This window comes from Mytilus galloprovincialis, chromosome 8 (assembly GCF_965363235.1).
Source record: "Mytilus galloprovincialis chromosome 8, xbMytGall1.hap1.1, whole genome shotgun sequence".
Lineage (NCBI taxonomy): Eukaryota > Metazoa > Mollusca > Bivalvia > Mytilida > Mytilidae > Mytilus > Mytilus galloprovincialis.
In genome coordinates, this window is record NC_134845.1 from 71,768,200 (window position 1) to 71,794,174 (window position 25,975).

Genomic DNA, 25,975 nt, shown 5'->3' on the forward strand with positions numbered 1-25,975 from the left:
GCCCAGATGGCTGCCACGTCTAAAAATAGAACATAGGGGTAAAATGCAGTTTTTGGCTTATAACTCAAAAACCAAAGCATTAAGAGCAAATCTGACATGGGGTAAAATTGTTTATTAGGTCAAGATCTATCTGCCCTGAAATTTTCAGATGAATCGGACAACCTGTTGTTGGGTTGCTGCCCCTGAATTGGTAATTTTAAGGAAATTTTGCTGTTTTTGGTTATTATCTTGAACATTATTATAGATAGAGATAAACTGTAAACAGCAATAATGTTCAGCAAAGTAAGATTTACAATTAAGTCAACATGACCGAAATGGTCAGTTGACCCCTTTAGGAGTTCATGGCCTTTATAGTCAATTTTAACCATGTTTCGTAAATCTTAGTAATCTTTTACAAAAATCTTCTTCTCTGAAACTACTGGGCCAAATTAATTCAAACTTGGCCACAAGCATCTTTGGGGTATCTTGTTTAAAAAATGTGTCAGGTGATTCGGTCTTCCAACCAAGATGGCCGCCACGGCTAAAATAGAACCTAGGGGTAAAATGCAGTTTTTGGGTTATAACTCAAAAACCAAAGCATTTAGAGCAAATCTGACAGGTGTAAAATTGTTAATCAGGTCAAGATCTATCTGCCCTCAAATTTACAGATCAATTGGACAACCCTTTGTTGGGTTGCTGCCCCTGAATTGGTAATTTTAAGGACATTTTGCTGTTTTTGGTTATTATCTTGAATATTATTATAGATAGAGATAAACTGTAAACAGCAATAATGTACAGCAAAGTAAGACCTGAAAAGAAGTCAACATGACCAAAATGGTCAATTGACCCCCTAAGGAGTAATTGCCCTTTATATAGTCATTTTTTTAACAATTTTCACAAAATTTGTAAAATTTTACTAAGATTTTCCACTGTAACTACTGGGCCAAGTTCATTATAGATAGAGATGATTGTAAGCAGCAAGAATGTTCAGTAAAGTAAGATCTACAAACACATCACCATCACCAAACCACAATTTTGTCTTGAATCCATCTGTGTCCTTTGTTTAATATTCACATAGACCAAGGTGAGCAACACAGGCATGTTGGAGCCTCTAGTTAAGATTGAAGATAATCATTTTATCATTTTGGTGTAAGAATCCCACACTTTTCTAGGAATACTCAGAAAATACCTGTATAATCTGTTAGACATGATGCAGTAGAACTTCATTGTTGTATTAGAGATTAATATTTTTATGGCTGTCCTAAGGAATTTCCTTCATTAAAACACTATAAGACATGGCTTATGAGTTATTGACACAATATTTGTGAACCTGAAGTCTGACTTTCATAAATAATTTTTTAGAGAATTATCTCAAGATTTTCTTTTTTCTGCTTACTAAAAAATGATCTTATATTTTTAGTTGCTCACTGTGCATCATCACGTCAGATAATTACACATTGGAAAAACTGTACAAGGAGTGATTGTCCAGTTTGTCTTCCACTGAAGAATGCCTCAGACCAGAAAAGACCAGGTGGGGCAGCAGGGGCTTCAAATGTCCGTAAGTATATAATTTTGTTATTAGGCAAGACCTAAGATCGCATGTTCACTCTTATTATTTTTTGGTCAGTTATGTCAACAAAATATAAAAGACTGAAATACAATAATGATAACATTTGATAATAGTCACGTTAAATTTTCCCTTTTGTTGTAGCGGGTAGTGTTTTAACAGCTCCACAAGGAAGTTCTACTGCTGCTGCTGCTGCTGTTGCTGCTTCCCCAAGTCAACCAGTTACCACCACACAGAGTCTTCCAAATGTATCAGACATTCAGATGCAGAGGGCATATGCTGCTCTTGGATTACCTTACACTGGGTCACCAAGTCAGCAACCTGGAGGCCAACAAAGTCTTAACATGAGGCCTGCTGGTTCACATTCACCAGGTAAATTTTGACAATTTATAGTTTAATGTATGATTTAGTTAAACAGTTTGTAATACATGCCTAAATATTTTATATGCTAACCTTTATGTAACAGTTATATTTAGTGTTTGCCTTATTGTACAGTGGAACCTTGGAAGACTTAAGTCTTATGTAACTGACATAACCATTCTGCTCATCCAAGGTTTGAGTCAACTGAACTCTTCATTTCACCATTGTGTACCTATTCAATATTGTAACTTTTTATATTGAACATATTTTATATGCCAATCCTTATGCTATGACATTCATTCAGCACATCACTTCATAAGAACAAGACAATATAAATCAGTCTGATGTTAACTAAGAAAAAGAAATATAAGATTTGAAATGAAAGCAATCTTTACAGAACTTAGTATAATTTTGTTTACTCCCTACATGCTATCTGCTGATGTCAAATCTTAATCTTTTAGACAAATGATTAAAGTAACCATGGTAACATGCTATAAAAAAATTGTGTACAGCAAAATGCATTGAGAGTGTGGGTCAAGGTAATATCTTTGACTAGCTGATCCGGATGTCATTATTAGGTTAGGTATATGACCCTCCTTTAAGAGTAAACTAGTCAAGACAGATAACCAATCTATATATCAGTAGGACTAGACTACTCCAAAAGGAGGTTAGTATAGTTAATCTTTTAATGACTTCACAGTTGAGTTCGGCTAACGAGTAAGCTAGCCAAAGATATTACCTTTACCTACACACTCAATGCATTTTGCTGTAACTAATTAGGGAACTTATTTTGGTTAAATAGTTCTTATAGGATGTAGACACTCCTCAACTAAGGACCCAAAATAAATATTGTGTATGCTGCCTTTTTCCATTCTGTCAGCTCAAACAAACAAATGAATTTTGATTGTTGGCCTTTTCTAATGTTAACTTACAACAAACTGGTAACAATTGGCCATTGAAAGTTTATAATCACATTAACAGTTATCCCCTTATGTAATGTATTCACTTCCCTTCATGTGGAATGAAATAATCAAGTTATGATGAGCTGTATTTCACAAATGCTGTAAACTTTGGGAAAATGGTGTAAATGTACAGTAATTGCTTCTGTGATTCCATTGACTTTCTATTCATTGGATTTGAAAGTAGTAGTGTTGTATCAATTATGCTGAAATGCTGTAAATTTGATGACTGATTTATGTACAACTGTTTTAGGACTCAACTCAATAGCTGTAGGAAACCAGTCAAACAGTTTATCAAGCATATCAAGTTCTAACAATCCGTTAGGAAATTTAGCAAGCATTGAAAGTTCAAGTCCTGCTCCAAATATGGCACAGGCAGCACGGGGAACAAAGGAATGGCACCAAAGTGTAACTCAAGACCTAAGAAATCATTTGGTTCACAAATTGTAAGTAACCAGCAACTCCTAATATAAGAACAGTGAAGAAAAATATTCCCCAAAAATACTTTTTACTTAGAACAATCTTTGTGAAAGAATAACAACTTTTACTAACATCCCTAAATGCTAAGCAGGCAACAATCGATAAAAAATACTAGGAAGATCAGAAGGGAGACAAATTGAAATGAATAGGTGCAGTCTTGTAGATCTTGTCAGTGTTTTTTTTTTTTGGTAAAGTGCAGGAGTTCAAATTTGCTTTGAATAATGAAGATTTTAGGACTTTTTAAACACAGTCAAACATTCTGTATAAATCATAAGGGTAAAGAATGGTCTGACATAAGAAAATTCACCAACCAGAGGGGGGGGGGGGAACGGAATACAAATCTAATTCAGAGAATTCTAAGGTATGGCAAATAAGCAGTACTTATAGAATATAACCATGTCCTTCTCAATATCCATCTTGTATCATCAAGTAACTCCAATATGGAAAATGACATGTTATAATCTATCACTTATTAAACATATCATGCTTTAAAAAGAAGAAAGAATTTTGTGAATGTGCATCATTGTTGTTACATACCCTTATTGCATCATAATAGGGCACAATAATCATTTTTTTGTTCCAGGGAGGAATGTGCAAATCTATGGTTATTGCACTTGGAAAACATACGCGAAAAAAGTTGTTGTCTCTTTGACACGTTTGGATGGATTCCCTTTTTGATTCTCAATGTTGTTCTCTCTTTGACATATTCGGATTGATTCCTGATTTCCATTTTCCATTTAATTTATAAAGTCTGACAATGATAAATAATACCAACACCCAGTGCAAAATTGCACGACTTTTACTGGTACTTTTAGATAGGATAGCCTTAATATTGTTTAAAAATGAGTATACTTAAGAAGAAGTTAGTTAGTTGCATTCAAGATCACCATAATCTTAACACTTAATTGAGTCATATTTTGAACAAAGAGATGTTAATTATGGATTAAATAAAAGAAAAAAGGTTGATGTCTGATAAATTTCTATGTAACAAAATTTTTCAAATATCTTTCTTTTGAGAGGATAATTTAAAAAAATTCTATCAAAAATTAAATGGTTTCTTTAAATATGGTGATCTAAGTGCTAACAAAGCTTCTGTTTATTTCATAAAGATTATCAACATTTGACAGGGTCCAAGCCATATTTCCAACACCAGATCCTGCCGCATTGAAGGACAGAAGAATGACCAATCTTGTTGCATATGCCAGGAAAGTCGAAGGTGACATGTATGATACTGCCAACAGTAGGGTATGTAGGAGTACAGTATGAAGTAATCACAATACATTGCTATACTCTCATTTGTAAGCAGGGTGTACTAAACAATGTCCTTCTGTTGGTCATTAATCCTCCTTAAATGCAAAACATCCCAATATATATCTGATCATCTCTCTTACGGAATGATGTAACATATTGTACAAGAGGTGTACAATGTATTGAACCAATTCAAGTTTCCTATAAAGTCTGAAATTCTCGCATACCAATAAAATTGTTTCTTTTAACTTTCATGGTTTGCATGTTTGATATCGGTTACCTAATTATTGATTTGTTTTATGTCTTTGTCAATAGTTTGATATTTTAAAGTATCCATGTTCTAAATTTTGTTGTGTAAGAAGAAATAAATTTTTTGGATAGATGCAGGATATTTTTGAGCTGTAACAAATTTTATGGATACAGGATAATATTTTTTGGCTTATTATTTTAACTTGAAAACATTTTTGATGATTATTGATTAACCCTGCATTAAATTCCACTTGGTAAGGAGTTGTTAGACATGTTAGATAAAAGAACAGGAGTATGCGATATGATATTAATTGATAATACATATAGATAGTAAAAAGGGTCCCCAGAACTGAAGATTACCTTTGTAACATTATGAACTTTAGCCAAAGATACTAGATGAGTGATCCAGTTTGTTAAAAACAATTATGAGCCTTAATTTTCAAAATGTTTTTAATGTTAGAACAACTGTGAATATTGGATACGGCAGTTGATCGTGTGAACCTTTTGTGTAGTTTGACCATTTCCAGACAAACTTTCAGCTAATTATTTTCTAGTAACAATAATGATGCAGGTGAGATGTTAACTTTTATTGTAAACATTGATTTAAATTAAGTTGTGATTTCTTATTTACAGGAGGAGTATTACCACCTGTTGGCTGAAAAAATTTATAAAATTCAGAAGGAACTTGAAGAGAAAAGATTACAGAGAATGAAAACTGCACCTACAAGACCTCCTGGTCCAAGTTAGTATCTGTCATATTTTGTAATTTGTCTGTTTTCCCTCTTTGTTTGAAAATATTTTATACAAGGGTGGGTAACAGACAGTTATAATAAGATATAATGCAAATAATTAAATATTCAGTTTTCAACACTTTTGTTTGTCAGTCTTGAAGATATTGACTTGATATTTGTTATATAGTTTACACCATGGCAAATTATAGATCAAATTTTCGAATTTTGTTCCAATACAATCAATTTTTAACTGGTAGGGGACTATGTATTGCAATGCAATACTCACAGAATATTTGTTTACATTAAAAAGTCCATTCTTCTAAAATTTAAAAAATAATATACATGTGCTATTTCAAATCTGTGACTGTCAGCCAGTATGCTATGTGAAACACTTAGTTGTTTACAATTTGCAGCAGATTGCATTGAGTGTGTAGTTAAAGGTAATATATATTTGTTTAGCTTGCCTGCTAGCTGATCCATGAAGTCATTATTAGGTAAGGTATAGTAGCCTCTTTTTGAAGTAGCCTAGTCCTACAGAAAGATAGATTGTTTATGTGTCAGACTAGTCTACTCTCAAAGGAGAGGTAGTATACCTTACCTAATGATGACTTCTTGGTTCAGCTAACAAGCAAACTAACAAAGGATTCTACCTGTACCTACACACTCAATGCAATCTGCTGTAACTGATTTATCAGATGTTATGTTCTATTACTGTTGGTTGTATGAATTGTTGTTTTTTATTTATAGATGGACCTTTGATAAATGCTGGTGGTTTACCACAACAAAATCAGCCTTTTGGAGCTCCTCGTGCAGCCTTAGGTTTGGATCAAAATACTCTAACCCAGGTAATATAGCATTTAAAGAGGATTTTCCTGATGTACTTTTTATATGACCGGAAATAAAATTTTTGCGTCGTATAATGGTATCATGTCGTCTGCGTCGTCCAAAGACACATTTAGTTTCCAGACAATAAATTTAGTTTTAGTGAATGAATCTATAAATTTTTACCAGAAGGTTCAATGCCACTAAAGGAAGATTGAGATTGATTTTGGATGTTATGGTCCCAATAGTTTAGTAATTAGGGGCCTTAAATGAAAATCTTTGCAGTTTTCAAACAATAAATGTTTAAGTGTATGGATCAGAATACCTCTTTTATATTTCCCGCTCAAAACATTGCAAACATGAGTCATCTTAGTTTGTAGAATACCCGGATGAAAGTGTAAACATGGCGCTTCCATTTGTTAAAAACCGTGTCAAAATCGGAGGAAATTTACAGAATTTACGAGAATTTGAAATGAGGGAACATTTTTTTTGAAAGAATATGGAAGAATTGAAGCCAAACAAGTATACTTTTTATACGACCGCAAAAATAATTTGCGGTTATATATTAGTATGACGTTGGCGTCGCCGTCATTGGTTTTCGCACTATAACTTTAGTTTAAACTCCAAATTTTTGAAAAGTTTGAAGAAGAAATCTTTTATTGCACAATATTGCTCAATAGATTTGTAAGATATTTACATTTGTTGTGTGTCAGAAACTCATATTATATCAAAAATTTAATCACAATCTAAATTCAGAGCAGTATCAAGCTTGAATTTTGTGTCCATACTTCTTGCCCCAATTGTTCAGGGTTTTACATCTGCGGTCGACGGTCATATAAAGCTGTGCCCTGCAGAGCACCTTTTTTTTTTTTTTTTTTTATGGTCCCACCGCAGCATAAGGCATAATTTTTTTTAATTGAATTGATTATTTTTAACAACTTTCTTTTTCCTTTTTGATATAAAAAAATTGCCAGATATTTAATTGTTTTTCCTGACAAGAGGACTTATAGGATAGTGCAACTAGAATTGATAAAATTGACAAACTATGAATTTGTACTGTTGCCATTATTGTATACCTAGTTACAAATTAAACAAAATAAAAAGAAATATGATACATATGGCCCTTTGTACTAAAGTAAAAACCAAATATTGTAGCGCCGCAAGCTAATGAGTACTCCTCTTTCAAATCTCACCACTTAACCCTCAGTTTCAAAAGGAATTTATCCTGTATTAAAAGAATAAAGAATATGGAGTATCCATTTATGACACAAAAGCAGTACATGCGCAACAAAAACAGACAGTCTTCATCTTCATCACAGAGAAAAATATACTCCATATCTTCCAAATATAGTTGATGTGAAAATAGACAAATTTGAAAGCGCCATCCAAAAACACAATGTAGGAGACCTGAAGTTATTTAAAAAAATTTCTTGATATTTCAGCAGTTGGGAACTTTAAATCAACAGCAACAGCTGCTTAAGGCTCAACAGATTGATAACATCAAAAACAGATTTCCACAACCACAACAACCTATTCCTCAAGTATGAATTTTACATCAATTTTAATTATTTCACTCAGTTTTGTTACATCACTCTTCATAGATCTTTTACCTACTAGGAATACAAAATAACAAAGATAGGGTCTTCCAATACCAATTTTTCTAATGCAGCTGGATTCCAATATCATATGATAGTGGATAAAGATTTATTCTTACTAGAATTTGAAAACAAATCATCATTTTGATGTCTGTCTTCTTCATTCCAAAATTATGCTATTTTCCTTAGAACATGGCAAAATTTGACCAAGGTGAAAACTTAAAGCAACCCTTGTGACTTCCTAAATCATTACCTTTGCTAACAAATTTGCTGGACAATATATAAGTACATTTTTCCTTTTAACTGATAATATAAGGGTAATTGTCATCGTCTCAGGTAAGACAATTTTCTATCAAAAAAAAGATCAAATGATGAGGTAGACCTTGTAGTACAGGTTAGACATAAATTACTCTCCTCTATTCATACTAATTTTATATGCCTGTAGTGGATGCATTATGGTATATTTTGTCCAACTGTGGTTATTTCAACACTTTGCATAAATATTGGTGAATATTGTCCTGAGTAGATTTTATATTGCACAAAAATTGAGGTCCCCCCCCCCAAAAAAATGTAGAGGGGTTTAGAAGGTACTTCATATTAAAACTACAGGGATGATGATTATCAAAACTATTTTTCACACTTTTTCAATTAGAATTGTCTGGGTGGCAGGTGTTGAAACAAACTGCCCTCTCTCTTACATTTTTTTCCAGGAATAGCCTCATAACAAATCTTGAAAAACACTTAAAAACATTATACAAAGCCTCTGCATGTAACAAAAAGGGAAAATTAATCAATAATGTGTCATGGGATAGTTTACAAAAACATTAAAAAATATGTTTACATTGATCTTTTGATATAAGAATTGTTCTTTTCACGATAAATGAATGATAGACTTCTTTGGACCTCTTGTTAATATTTTAAATAAGTAATTGATTTTATGTTTTATGGAGATGATTAAGGGTTTTGTATTCTGGTCATGTTAATATATTGTATTATATGCCTTAATGTTACAGGCTCAAACATGCCCACATTCCAATGCTGGCTCTTAATAAGTATTTATATTCTGTTGTTTTCAGCCACGACCACAACTTCCCCCATCTCCAGCATCAGTTAGCCAGCTGACACAGAGAAGTCCTGCTCCAGCATCCAGTATTTTGTCACAGTTCTCACCACAGCCACTTTTGTCACAAAACCCTACATCAGTATCATCACAGTTGTCATCGTCTCAGGTAAGACAATTTTCTATCAAAAAAAAAGGCCAATGATGAGGTAGACCTTGTAGTACAGGTTAGACATAAATTACTTTCCTCTATTCATACTAATTTTATATGCCTGTAGGGGATGCATTATGGTATATTTTGTCCAACTGTGGTTATTTCAACACTTTGTATAATTACTCAAATTTCCTTTCAAACAAATCTCTTTAATTTTAATAGTATTGAAGAAATGTATCTTTCTGTTTTGCCAATTTGTTGGTCCTTTTTCATAGTTTATTGGACTTGGCTATCATATAAGGGCAGTTATTCAAATATCTCTTCTATTTTTCAATGGAATAGTTTTTAGAGTATGTCTGATAGCATGGAGGAGCCTTTATCAGCAACAAACTGGTTATAAATTTGATGATTAATAACTGTTTTTATTATCTCTTTACAGTCATTAGAAAATTTACATAATGCATTACAAGCAGACAAGCTGATGTCCGCAGATATAAATACTAGTCTCAATCAAAATGGTGGTAGTCAGCCCCAAACATTAGTAGATGTTCTGACAGCTCCATGTACAACTGGTTCTACACAGCCAACCAGTACAGCACCTGCTACGTCTACAACAACAGTAACCACTAGTGCTAGTAACAGTCTCATTAACTCAGTAACACCAATTACTAACTCTATAGAGCAGGATGTTAAACCAGATATTAAACAAGAAATCAAGATGGAAATTAAAACAGAGCAGGACATCAAACAAGAACCTGGAATTCATTGTGGAAAAGAGATTTCACAGGTATTTGTATAGGCTCAAATAGTTTTTAACAACATAGGAGATGGTTATATAGAGATTAATTAGAATTGAAGAATTGATGAAGTTGAGTATAACAACCAAAACAAGAGTTATAATTTTTTCATTGAATGGTGCATTTAAAAAAAATATGCACCAAAATCAGGATTTACACATGCATTGAAATATGATTACTTACTTATCCTGCTTTACATTGTAATAAAAAAAAAAATGGTACCCCATGAATAATATGTTTAAGAATAAAAATGTGAATAAACATAAAATTAGAAAGAACATATGAAAAAAAAACTGCAGAAAGCATTACTGATTTATTATTAAATAATGAGTTCTGGTATGTTAAGACCTTTACACAATGATGTAAATAACTTACTAATAGTTAAAGGCGTCAGTTTTCTACACTGTTGGCATCTCATTGATAGAAACATTACTCCTGGAAATTTTCAGTTTAAGCATAATTGATGTTATCCAAAAGTTGTAGGGAGATCACTGCTACATCATTTCATTTAAACCAGAATTAAAGAAAAATTAGTATGTAGAAGGAAAATGACTGATAAAATGTATTATTTTAATGTTACATCTAAGATACTTGAGAATGTATAAATCATAATTCTTTTTACTTTTTCAGTCCTCTCAAATAAAAACAGAAAATGATACAAGTGACATAAAACCTATGATATCTCCAAAGACTGAGCTTACAACCAATGATACTGAAAATAGTGAAACCAAACCAAGTCCAATGGAAACACCATCCATGTCACCAAGCATTCCTGTATCCACACCATCATCAACTCCCAACAACGTAGTTGTACCTGGCTCATCCAAACCTAGATGCAAAAAAAGTAGGTAGCTCCTCAATCAGGAGTGTTTACAAATATCTCTTTTATCTTGCAACTTCTTTTATATTGGCCATCTGACAGTGTATGGTTTAACTGCCAAAATATTATATCATTTAAAGATATTAAATATCCTTAAAATACATATTTTGAGCAATGCCAAGCCATCACAAACTTAACCCTTCAAATTTTTAGTTTGTCAGTGAAATGTTTCCTGATGATTCAGGATGATTGAAAAAATAGTTCTTCAAGTTGGAGCGAATGCTTTCCTTGACATGACCTCTGAACTATAATTTAAATTACAACCATCATAATATTGATTTCTACTTTTTCAGTATTTAAACCTGATGAATTAAGACAATCTTTGATGCCGGTGCTAGAGAAGTTATACAAGCAAGATCCAGAATCTATGCCATTCAGACAACCAGTTGACCCAGTCTTATTGGGAATACCAGTAAGTGTGCAGATAAGATATTTTGAAAATAAAGCAATAATAATTGTTAGTATGGTTTGGTAGGATTAATTTTCTTTTCACAGCAATATATATATAGCCCCTTTAAATTTTTATCCCCCTCCCTCCTTGTATCAAAGGGGGCATTAAGTTTTACCCTTGTCCATATTATTTTATTTAATATGCAAGTGGGAGCATCATCTGTATTTCTTATAGTCCAATATATTTAAGACTTAATTCAATATAATAAAGGAAAAGCATATGCACTTGGACCCATAAGTGATTGGTGTATGAAGTTTGCTGTTTGTGTTCTTTTCATTAGTACCATTTATTATCTTAAACAGGATTACTTTGACATAGTAAAGACTCCAATGGACCTGTCATTAATACGAAGAAAGTTAGATACAGGGCAATATGCTGATCCATGGCAGTTCTGTGATGATGTTTGGATGATGATGGACAATGCATGGCTGTATAATAGGAAAACTTCAAGAGTTTACAAATTTGCTTTAAAGGTAAAGATATAATTCACAAAGAGATCTGTCTGTCTGTCGGGACAGTAGATTCTTTGATTGAATAAAAGAAAGATTTTATATTTCATGTGCAGTTTGATCATGTTGATTTGTAGGCTGTAAGTTATTTTATATCTACCATGGACACACTTCCTGGTTGCTTATTATTTGAAAATTTACAACACTCGTTGGTACAAGGAAAAGAGATATTCAAACATGTTCCTGCCCTACAATTACATAATATAAGCATTTTATTTAAGTCAAATGAGCATAGAAACCATATTTTTCAGTTGTGATTCTGTACATGTGACTTCGATCAATAGTATTGGAATTGTTTAAACAAATTATGATCCTATGATCGTGCTTCATGGCTGATATGAAGCTGATTCTTTTTAAAGAAATTGTAATAAATATTTTAGATCTTTGATTAATTTGAATTTATGCACATAGCAGTACATTATTTCAAAATTTTAAAGGTAAAATTAAACAAATGGATTGTTAACATGGGACTGAGTGAAAAATGGATACAGAAAAATGAGACTTGTCTAAGGGCTGTTCCAGAAAATACTATGTCCCCCCCAGGGACGGCACTTTTTTTTTACCCCCACCACCCATAGAAATCAATTAAATTTTTAAACCACCACCAATAGAATTTAGATTATGTCAAGACCAAGAACCTATGGAATCTTAAAAAAAATCATTGAAACCCACCACCCATAGATTTTTTTTTCTGTCAATTTAGAAAAATATCGGAATGATGCTATTTTCCATAGATTATTAAAGGTTTTTCACAATGTTTTGGCTATCAGCATGAGAAAATGTGCAGTCCTAGTGGTCGGGTTGTCAGTTTCAGCACTTGGATGTGTTACGTGTCCCTTGTCTACACGCATTCATATTCATATTTCAACTTAAAATTCCAGAAATGTATCCAACCAAAATGAACCGAACCGCAACCCTTGTATAGAAAATCAAACCAAACTGTTAGGTAGGCGTATTGTTACAGCCCTAGCTAGCGACAAGTTACCAAAACAAATTCAACATGCATGCAGTAATTGACAATTGGCAAATCACCTTTGAGATCAGTTTTACAAATCACAATTCAGGGTAGGGCTAAACCATTTGTCACAACAGTCCTGTAAGCCTTGGCAGCGTATGTTTTGCTAGCCTTTCATCCATTTGTTCTTTGAATCCGTTTCAACAAAGTCAAAGATTTAATGAACCTAACAGATTAAACCACAAAGTATTGTTAGCTTTGTACCCCCAAAATTATCATGCAATTCAAGTTCTACATTTTCTTTAATTGGGGGAGACAGGATTTAACATTTCATATTTTGGAAACAGGGATTACAGGTTTCTTTTTGGAATTCAGTTTTTTTTTTACCTCTCCCCCTCCCTTAGTTAAACGTCCAGATCAAAACATCGAACTATGCACTTTTCTTGGATCAAACATGAGGTTAGTCTTTGAAAAATATTTGTCTAGTATAAGGCTAACCTCTACAAATACTAGACCACTTATCTTTTCTGGTTTTACTTTTTTGTGGCATAGCCATCGTTAGTTGATCGATCGTTCCAAGTTAAAAAAAAAATAGGGGAAAACGCAATGTTTGTTCTGTTTTTTTACTTGTTTGCTTAGGTACTTTGTGTATCATGTTTGTGTATATTACCTGCTAGGAATATGGGGAACTCCATCATCTGACGTTCCTGGGAGGTTGTCCATGTTGCTGTTTATACATACATGTCAACCTCTGACAATGGGAAATCATGTCATGACATGACATGTTATGTCAAAAAGCGTGTGAAAACGCGTGACGTAGATGCGGACTTGTTAATATGAATGTGGTAATGTTCATAATTTCATACAAATTTGTGAATACAAAAAAACAATATATATTCTACTTTGAACTTTTATTGTATTAAACAGTGGTCTGTTATGTTGCTTTTAAAGCACCACCACTAGGCACATATTCAAAACAACTGCCAGTTTCAATTTTAGTTACATTTATTTGATAACAGCACACAATACAAATGTAACATAGTCAAGTTCGGATCAGAATTCAGTGTTAATTTCTTTATAATTGAAAAGGCTCTCTCACAGTAGGAATTGATATTTGACTGAATTAGCTTCATCAAGATTTGAAAGAATGTCATAATGTTGTTTTTTTTTTGGCAATGTAAAATGTCATCTATAGATTATCTCTGCCATTGCTCCCATTGCTATTGCCTGGTTAAAACTGGGTAGTTCATCAGAAGAAAGCTGGTACTATCAGAGCTGATGCAACAGTTCTGTGGTATTTTTATCCCCATGGCCTGTAGAAATCTGTTACCGTGTTGGCTAGATTTAAAACTGAAATTGAAAAAGAAAAATGTTTTATAAATTTGATTATAAATGTTTATTCAAATAGCTACATTGTATTTCTCCTCTCACATGTATTGTTTTTTTTTACCATTGCAACATAGAATGCACAAATTATGCGTTACTTGTCACTCGATCATTTAAACTCGAACTCCAAAATATAATTTATAAATCTTGAATCTTGCCGTACATGTCGTTTTGGCTTAACAATTGGCACTTTAGGCGACGGTACAGGTCCTGAAAAGTGACCTCTTTCTGTGCACATTTCCCCTATAAAGTGAATTTGAAAGAAAGTCACAAAATCGTTAAAACTAATCACAAACTACTTACCTTTTACTGTTTGTCCATATAGAAAAATAAACAATACGGCAGCCAAACAATTGCTTCGAATTTTTCGGTATTTATCGCCGAATAAGGATAAAACCCGAGAATAGCGATATCACTAACGACCAAAAAATGAAAAGAACGAAAAAGCGTGTAATTGTGTGTAAAGTGGTGAAAAGCGTGTACACGCCATGTGACAAAATCCTCACGTGTAAACCGTTGAAAAAGCGTGTATTACACGCGAATATCATATGTCACTTGACATGTATGGTTTATACCATGTGCTAATATTTCAGATTTCAACGAAACGAAATAACCGTAAAAAAGTTTATATGTTTAAGTGTTTATTGTCATAAATAGACAAGATAATATATTACATTTAAAATAATAATGTATCAATCTGCGCGTATCTAATAAATAAACTGACTAGTAAAACCGGGAAAACCGTTTGATTCGCTTCGTTTAAAAGACAAATATATTCCGTAATATATATTTACCGCAAAGGGAAATAACTCCAACTGTCTTTACTTTTTTAGATAGGGTTGCATGGTACCAGTTAAGGAAACAGTAAATAATAGGAAAACTGCCGTTTTTCGTTACAACTATCTAGTAACGCTTCGTGTCAAATGTGCACCGGAAATATGCACACACAACGGAATAACCCACCACCCATATATTATCAATTTTCTCCTAAATACCCACTACCTATAAATATAAAATTATCCTCAAGGGTACCACCAACGTAAATATTTTCTTCCCTCACACGACCACCCATGGAAAAAAAGATCGTTTGCCGTCCCCGGGGGGGACATAGTATTTTCTGGAACAGCCCTAAGTTGAAAGGATACAGGTGGAATCACCCCTGACTACCCATTTTCTGATTCATGAGCACACTACTTTATTAACTTTATCTTTGTAGAAAAACATTGGTATTTCATATTACAGGTTATAGTATAAAACTTATTATTGTGATTCAAACCGTTCTTTCCTTTTATTTTAGCTTGCCGAAGTATTTGAGGGTGAAATTGATGCTGTAATGCAATCCTTAGGTTACTGTTGTGGAAGAAAGCATGTTTTCAGTCCACAAGTGCTATGCTGTTACGGCAAACAACTTTGTACCATATCAAGAGATGCTGTTTACTATAGTTTTCAAAATAGGCAAGTGTGTTAGATTACTGAAGCATAATCAATAGTTTTAATACTTATTAAATGTAACCAAAAAAAAACAAATGAAAAAGAATAAACACTTAATTTTTTTTTTTACTGATGTATGAGAAGAAAAGCAGATATCTTCATGTATAAACATCTTTAATACCATAAAGTCTTTACTATAACTACAGAGGGAATAGTCCTGTAGAATACCTTGACTTGATAGTAAAAATCTTCCAAAATAGAAACAAGTATTTTCGTGGAAGCTATTGCCAATGAGTTGTTACAGTTCTATTAATTGAAATTATTAATTTCTGCTTTGTATACATGTAGTATATGCTCAAATAATTGTACAATGTGTTGACTATGGATTCATTTATTTTGGTGGATTAAGGAAAACTTACTTGGTTATGGATATTAAAATGTTTGGTTTTGCTGAAGACTGCATACAAGCCTATATGAAATTTGTCCTTTGTTGAACATTTAATTTTGTGGTTGACCTGTTCCCACAAAATCAACAAAATGAGTATCCCACAAATAATAATGAATCCACAGTATGTGTATGGCTATTTCACTTGAATGAATGTTAGGATGGGGGAGGGAAAGAAAGGACTTCTTTAATCCAAATCAACATACAATGTACTTTCAGCAATCATTAATGGCGCACAAATCTTGTCCAAACAAATTCTCCCTACCTACCCTATCGCATTCATTCAACAGAATAGCCATTAGTTATTTTCAATATTTCATGGTAGATTTTGTACATTATGATATAACAGTGGATCAGTATTTAAATGTACTCCATTGATTTCAATATCATCATTTCTCATCACCATCATTGCTTGCTTGCACATTATTTTTGTGCCTGATGCTGTTCAGTTATTAAATCACATTGAAAAGAAAGAAAAAAGCATATGAAAAATGTATCTAGAGTTGTTTCAGAATTAAACGCATGGAAGGCCCTTTTTAAAACCTCACTTCCTAAAATATAGAATCTTCATTTTTCTTGTCATTCTTACAAAATTCTAAAGGAAAATGTAACAACCCACGGTTGATAAATTTGAGTGACTCCCATGTCCACAGTCAAATTGGGATCACATATGCAACTATCAATGAAATTAGACAAAAGTACACACTCCTGATATAAATTGCTTTCAGGGTATCTAGTTAATAATTTGTACATTTTATAAAGTCTCTGAAACCTGAGCAGCTGAAGGTTCTTTCTTATATTGCTTTATAAAGAATATGGAGAGGCTTCAGACAAGAATTTTTATTCTGTGGTTTCCCTCAAACTAAAACATTGTTTCTACATGTTAATTTTTGTTTTGTTTAGCAGATATTCTTCCAATTACTATCAACTGTCCTTTTTTTATATTTAGTACTTCAGGGGTTCAAATTAGCGGTGGTCCGAGGTCCGCGACCTTCCAGTATTGCAATCGGACCTTCGTTTTGGTTACTAGTTACGCCCGACGGACCTTTGCATAGAAAGAAAGTAAACATTAACTTTGCCGATTTTTTTAACCAAAATGTTTTCCAAACGATCTCAATATTTATGTTCATCTTTATTATTCATGACAACGATGTTGATTTTGTTCAACCGCTATCTTTATACTGAAAATCGTAAGCATGTTATGTGTAAATCCGAGTAAAATCGTATCTGACTGACAAAAACAACATTGAAAACAATGGATGCCATAAACTGGAAAACACCGGATCAGATTCCAGAGGCGGATAAGGGTAATTCCGGGTTTGCCGATCAAATTCAATAAAAAAAAAAAATAATTCCAGGCAGGTGACAAAATACATTGCTCAGCTGATGATAAAATAATTTAACAATAGAATTGAAAACCCAAAAGATATATGGAAAAGAAAGAAAAAGCAGGAAATATTTTATACAGAAACTCAAAATTACTTTTAGTTCACAAATTGTCATGTCAAAATTCAACATGTTCAATAAAATGTGACAGTAATTTTCTTTATTATTAATAAATGTTGATATTTCATATAGATATTTTTATAGTGTAAACATATTACTACAATTCCAAGAGATAATTTCTTCTAAATTTTGAAGGACCGCCCAGTAAAATCTTGAAGTTTCTTCATTTATTTTCACAGAGGAACCAAATAAATAGCTTTGAATTTGTACTACTACTTAAATTGTATACTCCGAAATGAACAATATAAAAAAGAGATACATATAGCCCTTTATATCATAGTGAAAACTACAAGACAACACCCACCCACCAACAGTGACACCATCCCCATATAAAAACAAGATAATGTGATTTTATTATAAATTGTAGACAATTACATGTATAATTAAACATGTTTTACAACAGTTACTGACAATGAAACAAGTTAACCTAACACCAAAAGCACATAAATTTTGTATCTTACTGAGTTATGAAATATTTCAAGTAAAAGTAGGACCTGGAATTTAGGCTGTGGACCTTTCAGTTTGGAGTGTCAAAGGTCCTGGACCTTCCAGTACCAAATGTTAATTTGAACCCCTGTACTTTCTAGTCAACAATTTTCTAACTTTTTTTTTTTATTATTTTAAGTTTTAACCAAATCAAGTTGGATATATTCACACATTTTGTTCATGTTTTTTTAATTCTGATGAATTTTGCAAGGGAAAAAAATGTCTTTAATTAGTTGGGTGACAGTACATTGTTACTGATTAATGACACACCAATGTCTTAAATATGAAGGATGATATTTAATAGGATTTATATACTGTTGAAATACAAGGCGACTAAAAAGTTACATTATCATTAATTCTCCCTAAAATTTATTAAAAGGGTGTGCTTATATGTAAAATCATACTGAAGAAAAATAGTATCATGTTGGAACATTTTCATTGAAAATATTTCTGTTCTGAAAAAACATGCTTTATTTTCTACAAGTTAGCTTTTGTGACATCTTCCTGATGGTACTTAAAAATAAGATTGTTCATTTGGTTAATTTGTGGAATATCTGTTGATTGTACCAAAATATTTTTCCTTGTTGATATTAGTTTTAAATTGTTGTAGTAGTGTTATAGTTATCATTTGTGTATTTTTTTCTTTTCCCCAATTATTTTCTGCTTGTGCTGTGATGCTGTTGTATATTGCATTTTCATCATCCTCATCATCACCTTCAAAAATAACAGAAAACGGACAAATGGGCTTTTTTCTGACAGATACATATACTGTGAAAAGTGCTTCAATGAAATCCAGGGAGAAGAAGTGGAACTTGCAGATGACCCCACACAACCTGCTACGTAAGTATAGAATTGTAATGATAAACATTAAAAGTAGTATACATTTTTTACCCATTCCCACAACCTGCACAGTGAAAGGGATATTGACTTAATAAAATACTCTTTTGGTTCATCACACTTCATAGTTAATGCAAATATTTGATATCCATATGATTGATATCTTTTCAAGATTTCTAACTGATCTATGCACATATGAAAAGATGATTCTTTTAAAAAAAAAAAATGGGGGGGGGGGGGGGAGTGGAAAATGTGAGTTTTTGATCCTGAAAGTGGCTTTAAACGCCAATAAATTGATCAGAATCTCAATTTGGAAGAGGGAAAATTCTTAAATGACTTTTATATTCATTTATCCCATTTATAATGTACCTTCCCTGGGTACGATGTTTGTTTTAAGACCCATGTCTTATATCAAATTGTTTTTTTGTTAAATTTTTAATGACTTTATAAATTATTTTACAACTATTGGTGAGATGAGGTACATGTATATGAATTTTCAACACAAAATATAATACAAGATATATTTGCTTAAACAATATGTAAAAAAATCTTTTTCTTTGTCCTTTACTTGAGGACAATTATGATACAAAAACTCAACAAATATTTGCCATGGTATGAATTCCTACAATGATTGTTGCTTGTTTATTATTTGGTGGCAATTTTCCTTCATATGCTGGGCAATGAACAAATAAATTCAATATTAAAGAAATGTTGTGTGAACAATATTAAGATTTCACAAGTTATATCTTATATATGATATATATGCATAAATGAAAGAACTCTCTTAAATTTCCAATGTTATGATTTCAGGAGAATTAAGAAAAATCAGTTTGACAGAATGAAAAATGACCAGTTGGACTATGAACCGTAAGTCTCAGAACTATTTTTTAATACCATTGCTTTATGCCTCTTTAGAAATGGAAAAAAATCCCTGTTTTTTGTTTCTGTTCTCAAACTTTAGCTTAACTCAACCAAATATTATGAAACATATACACAATGATTATTACCATTAAAAACAGATCATGTTTAAATTTTTAAATGTTCTAGAGTTATTCTTCTTTACATATAGAAAAATTGCTGAATTTTTTGTGATGCCCTATTTATGGGCATTATGTTTTCTGGTCTGTGCGTCTGTCTGTTTATTCGTTCATTCGTCTCTTTGTCCCGCTTCAGGTTAAAGTTTTTGTTTGAGGTAGTTTTTGATGAAGTTGAAGTCCAATCAACTTGAAACTTAGTAAACACGTTCCCCATGATATGATCTTTCTAATTAAAATGACAAATTAGAGATCTTATACCATTTTCACGGTCCACTGAACATAGAAAATGATGGTGTGGATGAAGCATCCATGTACTTGTTTCCATTATCTTAGGTTTGCCTGAACTAAATGATATGAAACTTTAACATAATAATTATAACCAAAAAACTAAGATCAAGTTCAAGTTTTGGTAGTGTCACTTTTACTGTTCTTCAGTTATGTCCCTTTATAACTTAATATTTTGGAAGTCCCTTCCTACCCTCCCATATCCATTTTAATGGAGTAAGCCTAAATGCAAATATAAAACCTCACCCCTTTACCTGATCAACATAGATGCATGCAGATTTTTGAAATTGCAATAATTAATCTCACATTTTAGTCCATTCTTCAAAATTCACAATAATAAATGCAAGCAATTATTTCTGAATTTACAGAAGATATGTATTTCAGAAGTTAGAGCAGCTAGAATTCAATTTTGTTTCAAACATTTGTAGGAAAGTTAATTTATAGTTAACTAGTGTACATGAAAGAAATATAATACAGCTGTGTTTCATTATTATTTTCTTTGTTATTACAGATTTGTTGAGTGTGAAGAATGTGGAAGAAAGCTGCATCAAATTTGTGTGCTTCATTTTGAACAGATATGGCCTAATGGGTACGATATTGCTTCATTATGTTGTTTGATAGACTGTAGAATGAAAGTAACAAGAAGTCACTTACTGACTAAACACAAATTAATGATTGAAGCATAAATATTATGACATAACCTTTCTTCATATTATTGACTTAATATTGCAAATGCAAGAGTATAAACATATCTTGGCTGTATGTTTGGTCCAACTTTTTGGTGCCAGAGCAACCAGCCCCTGGAAGACATTAAGTTTCCAGATGATAATTTGAGTATAAGTGTAAGGATCTCTATGAAATAGTACCTAAAAAGGAAGGTTGGGATTGATATTTGGGGGTATGACCCACAATGCTTAGTTATAAGGATCCAAGAACAGTACTTTTCTTATACTTTGTATAGATTGCTTTTTTGACCAATTTCAATGGGGGTTTAGTTTTGAATTCTTGGGGTTCTTTAATAAACTGAATCTAACCATGTATATGGATATTAAGTAAATGTCCAATTGAAAAGTTCTTAAACCGCATTCATGCAATTTAAGAAATTCTGCTGTGTCAAAAATTTAATCACAATCCTAATTCAGATCTGTATCAGCAATCTGCAGAACATTTTATTCCTCTTGTTCTAACTTATCTTTTATTCAGTTAGGGAACAACTGTAATTCAGATGTAACTGTTTTAATATGCCAAAAATACTTTGTAAATATAGGAAATGTCTTGTATTTTGCAGATTTACCTGTGATAATTGTTATAAAGCCAGAGGATCAAAAAGAAAAGAAAACCGGTATACTGCCAGAAGTAAGTAACATTTTTACTTCTTTTAAGTCTTCTACAAAGTCCAATGTGATTATAGCTTGTCTGTCCTATCCATCTGTCAGTCCCACAAATCATTTTTCCACACTTTTTTTTCCCTAAGATATCGATTTGATATTTGGTATTTAGCTTTATCATCACACATTACAGATCAAGTTCGAATTTTGTTCCTGTCTGATGATTTAGTGCAGAGTTATAGTTCTTGGACTTTGAAAATTTATACAAGAAATCAGTTTTCCACTTTTTTTATGCCCATACATAGCGTAGGGGCATTACATCAACATCTCTAGAGTAAAATATAAAGTTAAACAGTGACCTAGTGACTGTTAACATTCATAAACAGTAGACATGTTTGACATGTTGACTTTGTGTGTTGCTGATGTCCTATATTATGCCGCTCTGGTGAAAAATAATTCCAACAAATTTCTCTAGTTTCTCTTTTATTATACGACCGCAAAAATTGAAAATTTTTTGGTCGTATATTGGTATCATTTTTGATGTTGTTAGGCTATGATTGGGCAATTATTAAAAGCCATTGAAAAATAAATTTAATTATCAGGGGCTGTTCCATAAAAAATACATGGGACCCAGGGAAGACAACTTAAATTTGCCACTATGGGTGGATGTGAACCGGTTAAAAATTATGCAGGACTCTAAATCGATTCTATGGGTGTTCATTCTGTTTTCAAAGTGCCTTCCCTGGGTACCAGGTATATTTTAATGGAACAGCCCTCAACATATTTCATAACTCTATGGATTAGTGTTCAGTGTATTTATGATTTGATGCCAACTCTTCACAAGAAATTTTCATATTGGCTGATACAGAAATATTACTGAGATGTTTAAATTCATTTTGTTTTGTATTGCTTTGCTTTTGCAGATATACATATGTCAGGACTACTACCTACAAAATTAGGAACATACTTAGAAAATAGAGTGAATAATTTTTTACGGAAAAAGGATGCAGGTGCTGGAGAAGTTTTTATCAAAGTTATATCTTGTACAGACAAAGTTGTGGAGGTTAAACCTGGGATGAAAGCAAGGTAAATATACTCATTATCATCTCTATTTCTATTACTGTAAATAGGGTTATTTTGGTGGATTTTTTGCCTTCATTGAAAGTGCTAAAATAAACTATACAATTAAAAAAAAAAGGACACAACATGAATTTTCTGTACACATGTCATAAATATGCCAGGCTATTGCTGATTAAACGCTGTTATTGGTAATTAGAATATCAAACTTCTTGTAATCCTTTACCTTCAACTAATTAACATGTACTACCAGAGGCATAAGGATTAAAATTTAAAATAACTGACTTCTTTCACCTCAAAACTATATAACAAAACAAAAAATATGTCATTACCTTGCAATGTTTCTATATCTTGGAATTTTCACTAACTTAGTGTATGAAAGATGGCTGCCATTCTTGCTTTGGATTTTAATGTTGTATGTTTTTGTCAATTGATTGATTCAGGGTCCCAGTATCTTTTAGTGATGAACATAATTATTGACAAATTAAGCTTTGTTTATCTTAAACAAGAAATTGGCTGTGTAGTGAAGGGTTTGAGCACTTGGAAAATGATTTAAGGATGTTTGCTTGTCATTTTTTGGATTTTTTGTCAGATTTTCGAAATCCTCTTGTTTTATCGATTTGAATGCCTTAAAACATTTTGCCCATGGACCCCCATTTTTCTTTTTATAAATCTTTTACATGTATAATTATAAGCCATTTGTAAAAGTCATAAAATCTTATTTATTTTTTGATAGTTTTTGAGAACTTGTCAATGATAAAGCTATGAAAAATCAAGAGAGAACATTTTCCCGCCAAAATTCAAATGGCTAATATTTCTAAAACAAGCACATTGACCCCTATATTTTTGGGCCAATTTTTATTCCTCAATTAATACCCTATCAATATATACTAGTTTTTTGAAAAGTTATTTATTTTGAAACTGAGCAGCAAACTTCCTTTAACAGCAATTAGACAGGTTATTAAAAATAATTGAAAAACAGTTAATATAATATCTAAAAAGTAACGTAAGTATGAGCCATTATCTTTTCTTTTGTTTGACAATTGATTGTTTTTATCTTTGTTCTTTTGTAGATTTGTTGATAATGGTGAGATGGTACCAGATTTTCCATACAGAGCAAAAGCAATGTTTGCCTTTGAGGAAATAGATGGTGTTGATGTCTGTTTTTTTGGAATGCATGTTCAGGAGTATGATTCCAATTGTTATGCACCAAATAATAGGTTAGTACTTCCCTGTTGATCAAAGGACATGTAGGCATGGCATATGAAATTGCCATAGCTTAAGAAAATATCTGCTCAGCCTACCTGTTTGAGACTCTGATCCATTCTTTGCATCAAGCTTTGCAAATTTTAAGACAGCCCTTCAATGGTGTAAAAGAAAATTGATTCGACAAGTTATTGGTGATATGCTGTTTTAAGGACTGCTTTCAGATATATACATTTGTACTAAACCCAGCCCATGAAATTTTAACTGCCAATCTTTGGCCCATTTGAGAAATATCTTATAACACTACACCAGGCCACCAAGAATATTGGATAAGCTACCACTGGAAAATTGCAATCTCAACTCCTGGTTTAATCCAGATCAATAGATCACATTACATTTAATATATTCAGGTTGCACTTTACATAGAATGTCATTTCACCATGTTCACGGTTGTATATATTAATGTACTTTTAAGTCGTTGCATAGGTGTTGTGCATTATTTACTAAAGCCTTTCATTCTTGTAGGAGATGTTACATATGTTGTGCATTATTTACTAAAGACTTTTTATTCTTGTAGGAGATGTTACATATCATATTTAGACAGTGTACATTTTTTCCAACCAAGACAACTCAGGACAGCAGTTTATCATGAAATCCTTATTGGTTATTTAGAATATGCCAAACAAATGGGATTCACATGGGCACATATTTGGGCTTGTCCACCAAGTGAAGGAGATGATTACATATTTCATTGTCATCCACCAGAACAAAAAATTCCAAAACCCAAACGTCTACAAGAATGGTATAAAAAGATGTTAGATAAAGCTATTATTGAAAGATGTGTGATTGATTATAAGGTTTGTATTTTTGAACACTGTTGATTTATTATTATTTGTTAGATACCAATTTTCATAGTTTTCTTTGGCACAGGTGATCCATGAATTAAATTGTTAATTGATTTACACATTTTCTACAGGCTTTGTATACAGAGATCCATTAAGGGCTATTCCTTGTTTGGAAAATTTGCTGTATTTTTTATGAATATGTGCAATTTCAAGCATAAAATGTGCTTTAAAAAATTATGGTTTTTAATACTAGATGGATAGTTTCTCATTAGGGGACCTATAACATTCAACAATGAAAGTCAAATCCTCTTTTAGAATGTTTAGTTTATGTGTACAGAAAAGAAAAAATCACCATCTTTTTATTCTCCTACCGACAAGGTTGTTCCTTGTTTCTGAATCCTAATTGTGATTGTGTTTATAAAATATACTTGTATTATTCATAATAAAATATTGTTTACTTAAAAAAGTCGGGTACTTTAGGTTTGCACTCTGTCCGTCTGTCCATCTGTCAGTCGACAAATCTGTTTTCCACCCTTTTTTTCTTCATTCTTGATATTAATATTGAAGATATTAATTTGATATTTGGTTTGTTGTTTTATCATGACAAGTAAAAGATCAAGTTTGAATTTTGTTCCAGTCTGATGATTAAGTGCAGAATTATGATCCTTTGACTTCAAAAATTCAATAAAATAATCAGTTTTCCGGACTTTTTTTCATCATGCATGAAGATATTAATTTGAAAATTGGTATGATCGAATTTTGAATTTTATTCCAGTCTGATGATTTTGTGCAGAGTTGGACTTACAAAATTCACGTATATATCAGTTTTCATTATATATATAGTGAACACCATGACAAGTTATATTTATTCCAATGCAATACAATGAGTGTTTAACCAGTAGGGGACTATGTATCACCATGCAATGCTTGTTATCAGTGCTGTTAAAAGGCTGAAAATAACCCTAAAAATTCAAAATTAACAGATTTTTAACAATTAAATCAAGATGCACAAAGTTTTAAGTATTGGTCAGAATATAGGGTTCTTTTGTACTTTAACAATATCACAATAACAATAAATGACCTAAATTTTGGACAAGGTAAGGGACGACATCAAAAGTTCAATGTAGGATAAAAAACTTAATTCACATAGTTTTTCCACTGACCCCCCACCCCCCTCTTAACTTAATTTGGGAAAAATTGATTTACCAATTGGGATATATGTAAAAATTGATTTTGGATATACAAAACTTGCAGAATTTTAACCCCTCAACCCCCCAACCCCAAAACTATTTGATTTAAGTTTTTTATCC

At 32.2% G+C, this 25,975-nt stretch overlaps 1 protein-coding gene across 7 annotated transcripts in view; it reads left to right on the top strand.

Annotated features, from left to right (window-relative positions):
- Positions 1 to 25,975, top strand: part of LOC143042510 (CREB-binding protein-like) — a 39,601-nt gene that overhangs the window by 7,134 nt on the left and 6,492 nt on the right. For 2 of the 7 annotated variants that reach the window (XM_076214853.1, XM_076214852.1), the window contains exons 5-24: positions 1,400 to 1,537; positions 1,691 to 1,918; positions 3,119 to 3,311; positions 4,455 to 4,590; positions 5,476 to 5,584; positions 6,321 to 6,418; positions 7,838 to 7,936; positions 9,067 to 9,219; positions 9,644 to 9,991; positions 10,632 to 10,845; positions 11,175 to 11,293; positions 11,635 to 11,805; positions 15,480 to 15,637; positions 18,780 to 18,890; positions 19,698 to 19,754; positions 20,721 to 20,798; positions 21,498 to 21,565; positions 22,461 to 22,623; positions 23,688 to 23,834; positions 24,398 to 24,677. In XM_076214853.1, coding sequence (XP_076070968.1) covers positions 1,400 to 1,537; positions 1,691 to 1,918; positions 3,119 to 3,311; positions 4,455 to 4,590; positions 5,476 to 5,584; positions 6,321 to 6,418; positions 7,838 to 7,936; positions 9,067 to 9,219; positions 9,644 to 9,991; positions 10,632 to 10,845; positions 11,175 to 11,293; positions 11,635 to 11,805; positions 15,480 to 15,637; positions 18,780 to 18,890; positions 19,698 to 19,754; positions 20,721 to 20,798; positions 21,498 to 21,565; positions 22,461 to 22,623; positions 23,688 to 23,834; positions 24,398 to 24,677 — 3,068 coding nt within the window. The remainder of the gene's footprint in view (positions 1 to 1,399; positions 1,538 to 1,690; positions 1,919 to 3,118; positions 3,312 to 4,454; positions 4,591 to 5,475; positions 5,585 to 6,320; positions 6,419 to 7,837; positions 7,937 to 9,066; positions 9,220 to 9,643; positions 9,992 to 10,631; positions 10,846 to 11,174; positions 11,294 to 11,634; positions 11,806 to 15,479; positions 15,638 to 18,779; positions 18,891 to 19,697; positions 19,755 to 20,720; positions 20,799 to 21,497; positions 21,566 to 22,460; positions 22,624 to 23,687; positions 23,835 to 24,397; positions 24,678 to 25,975) is intronic. The other 5 variants (XM_076214857.1, XM_076214855.1, XM_076214856.1 and 2 more) reach the window with 5 other exon arrangements.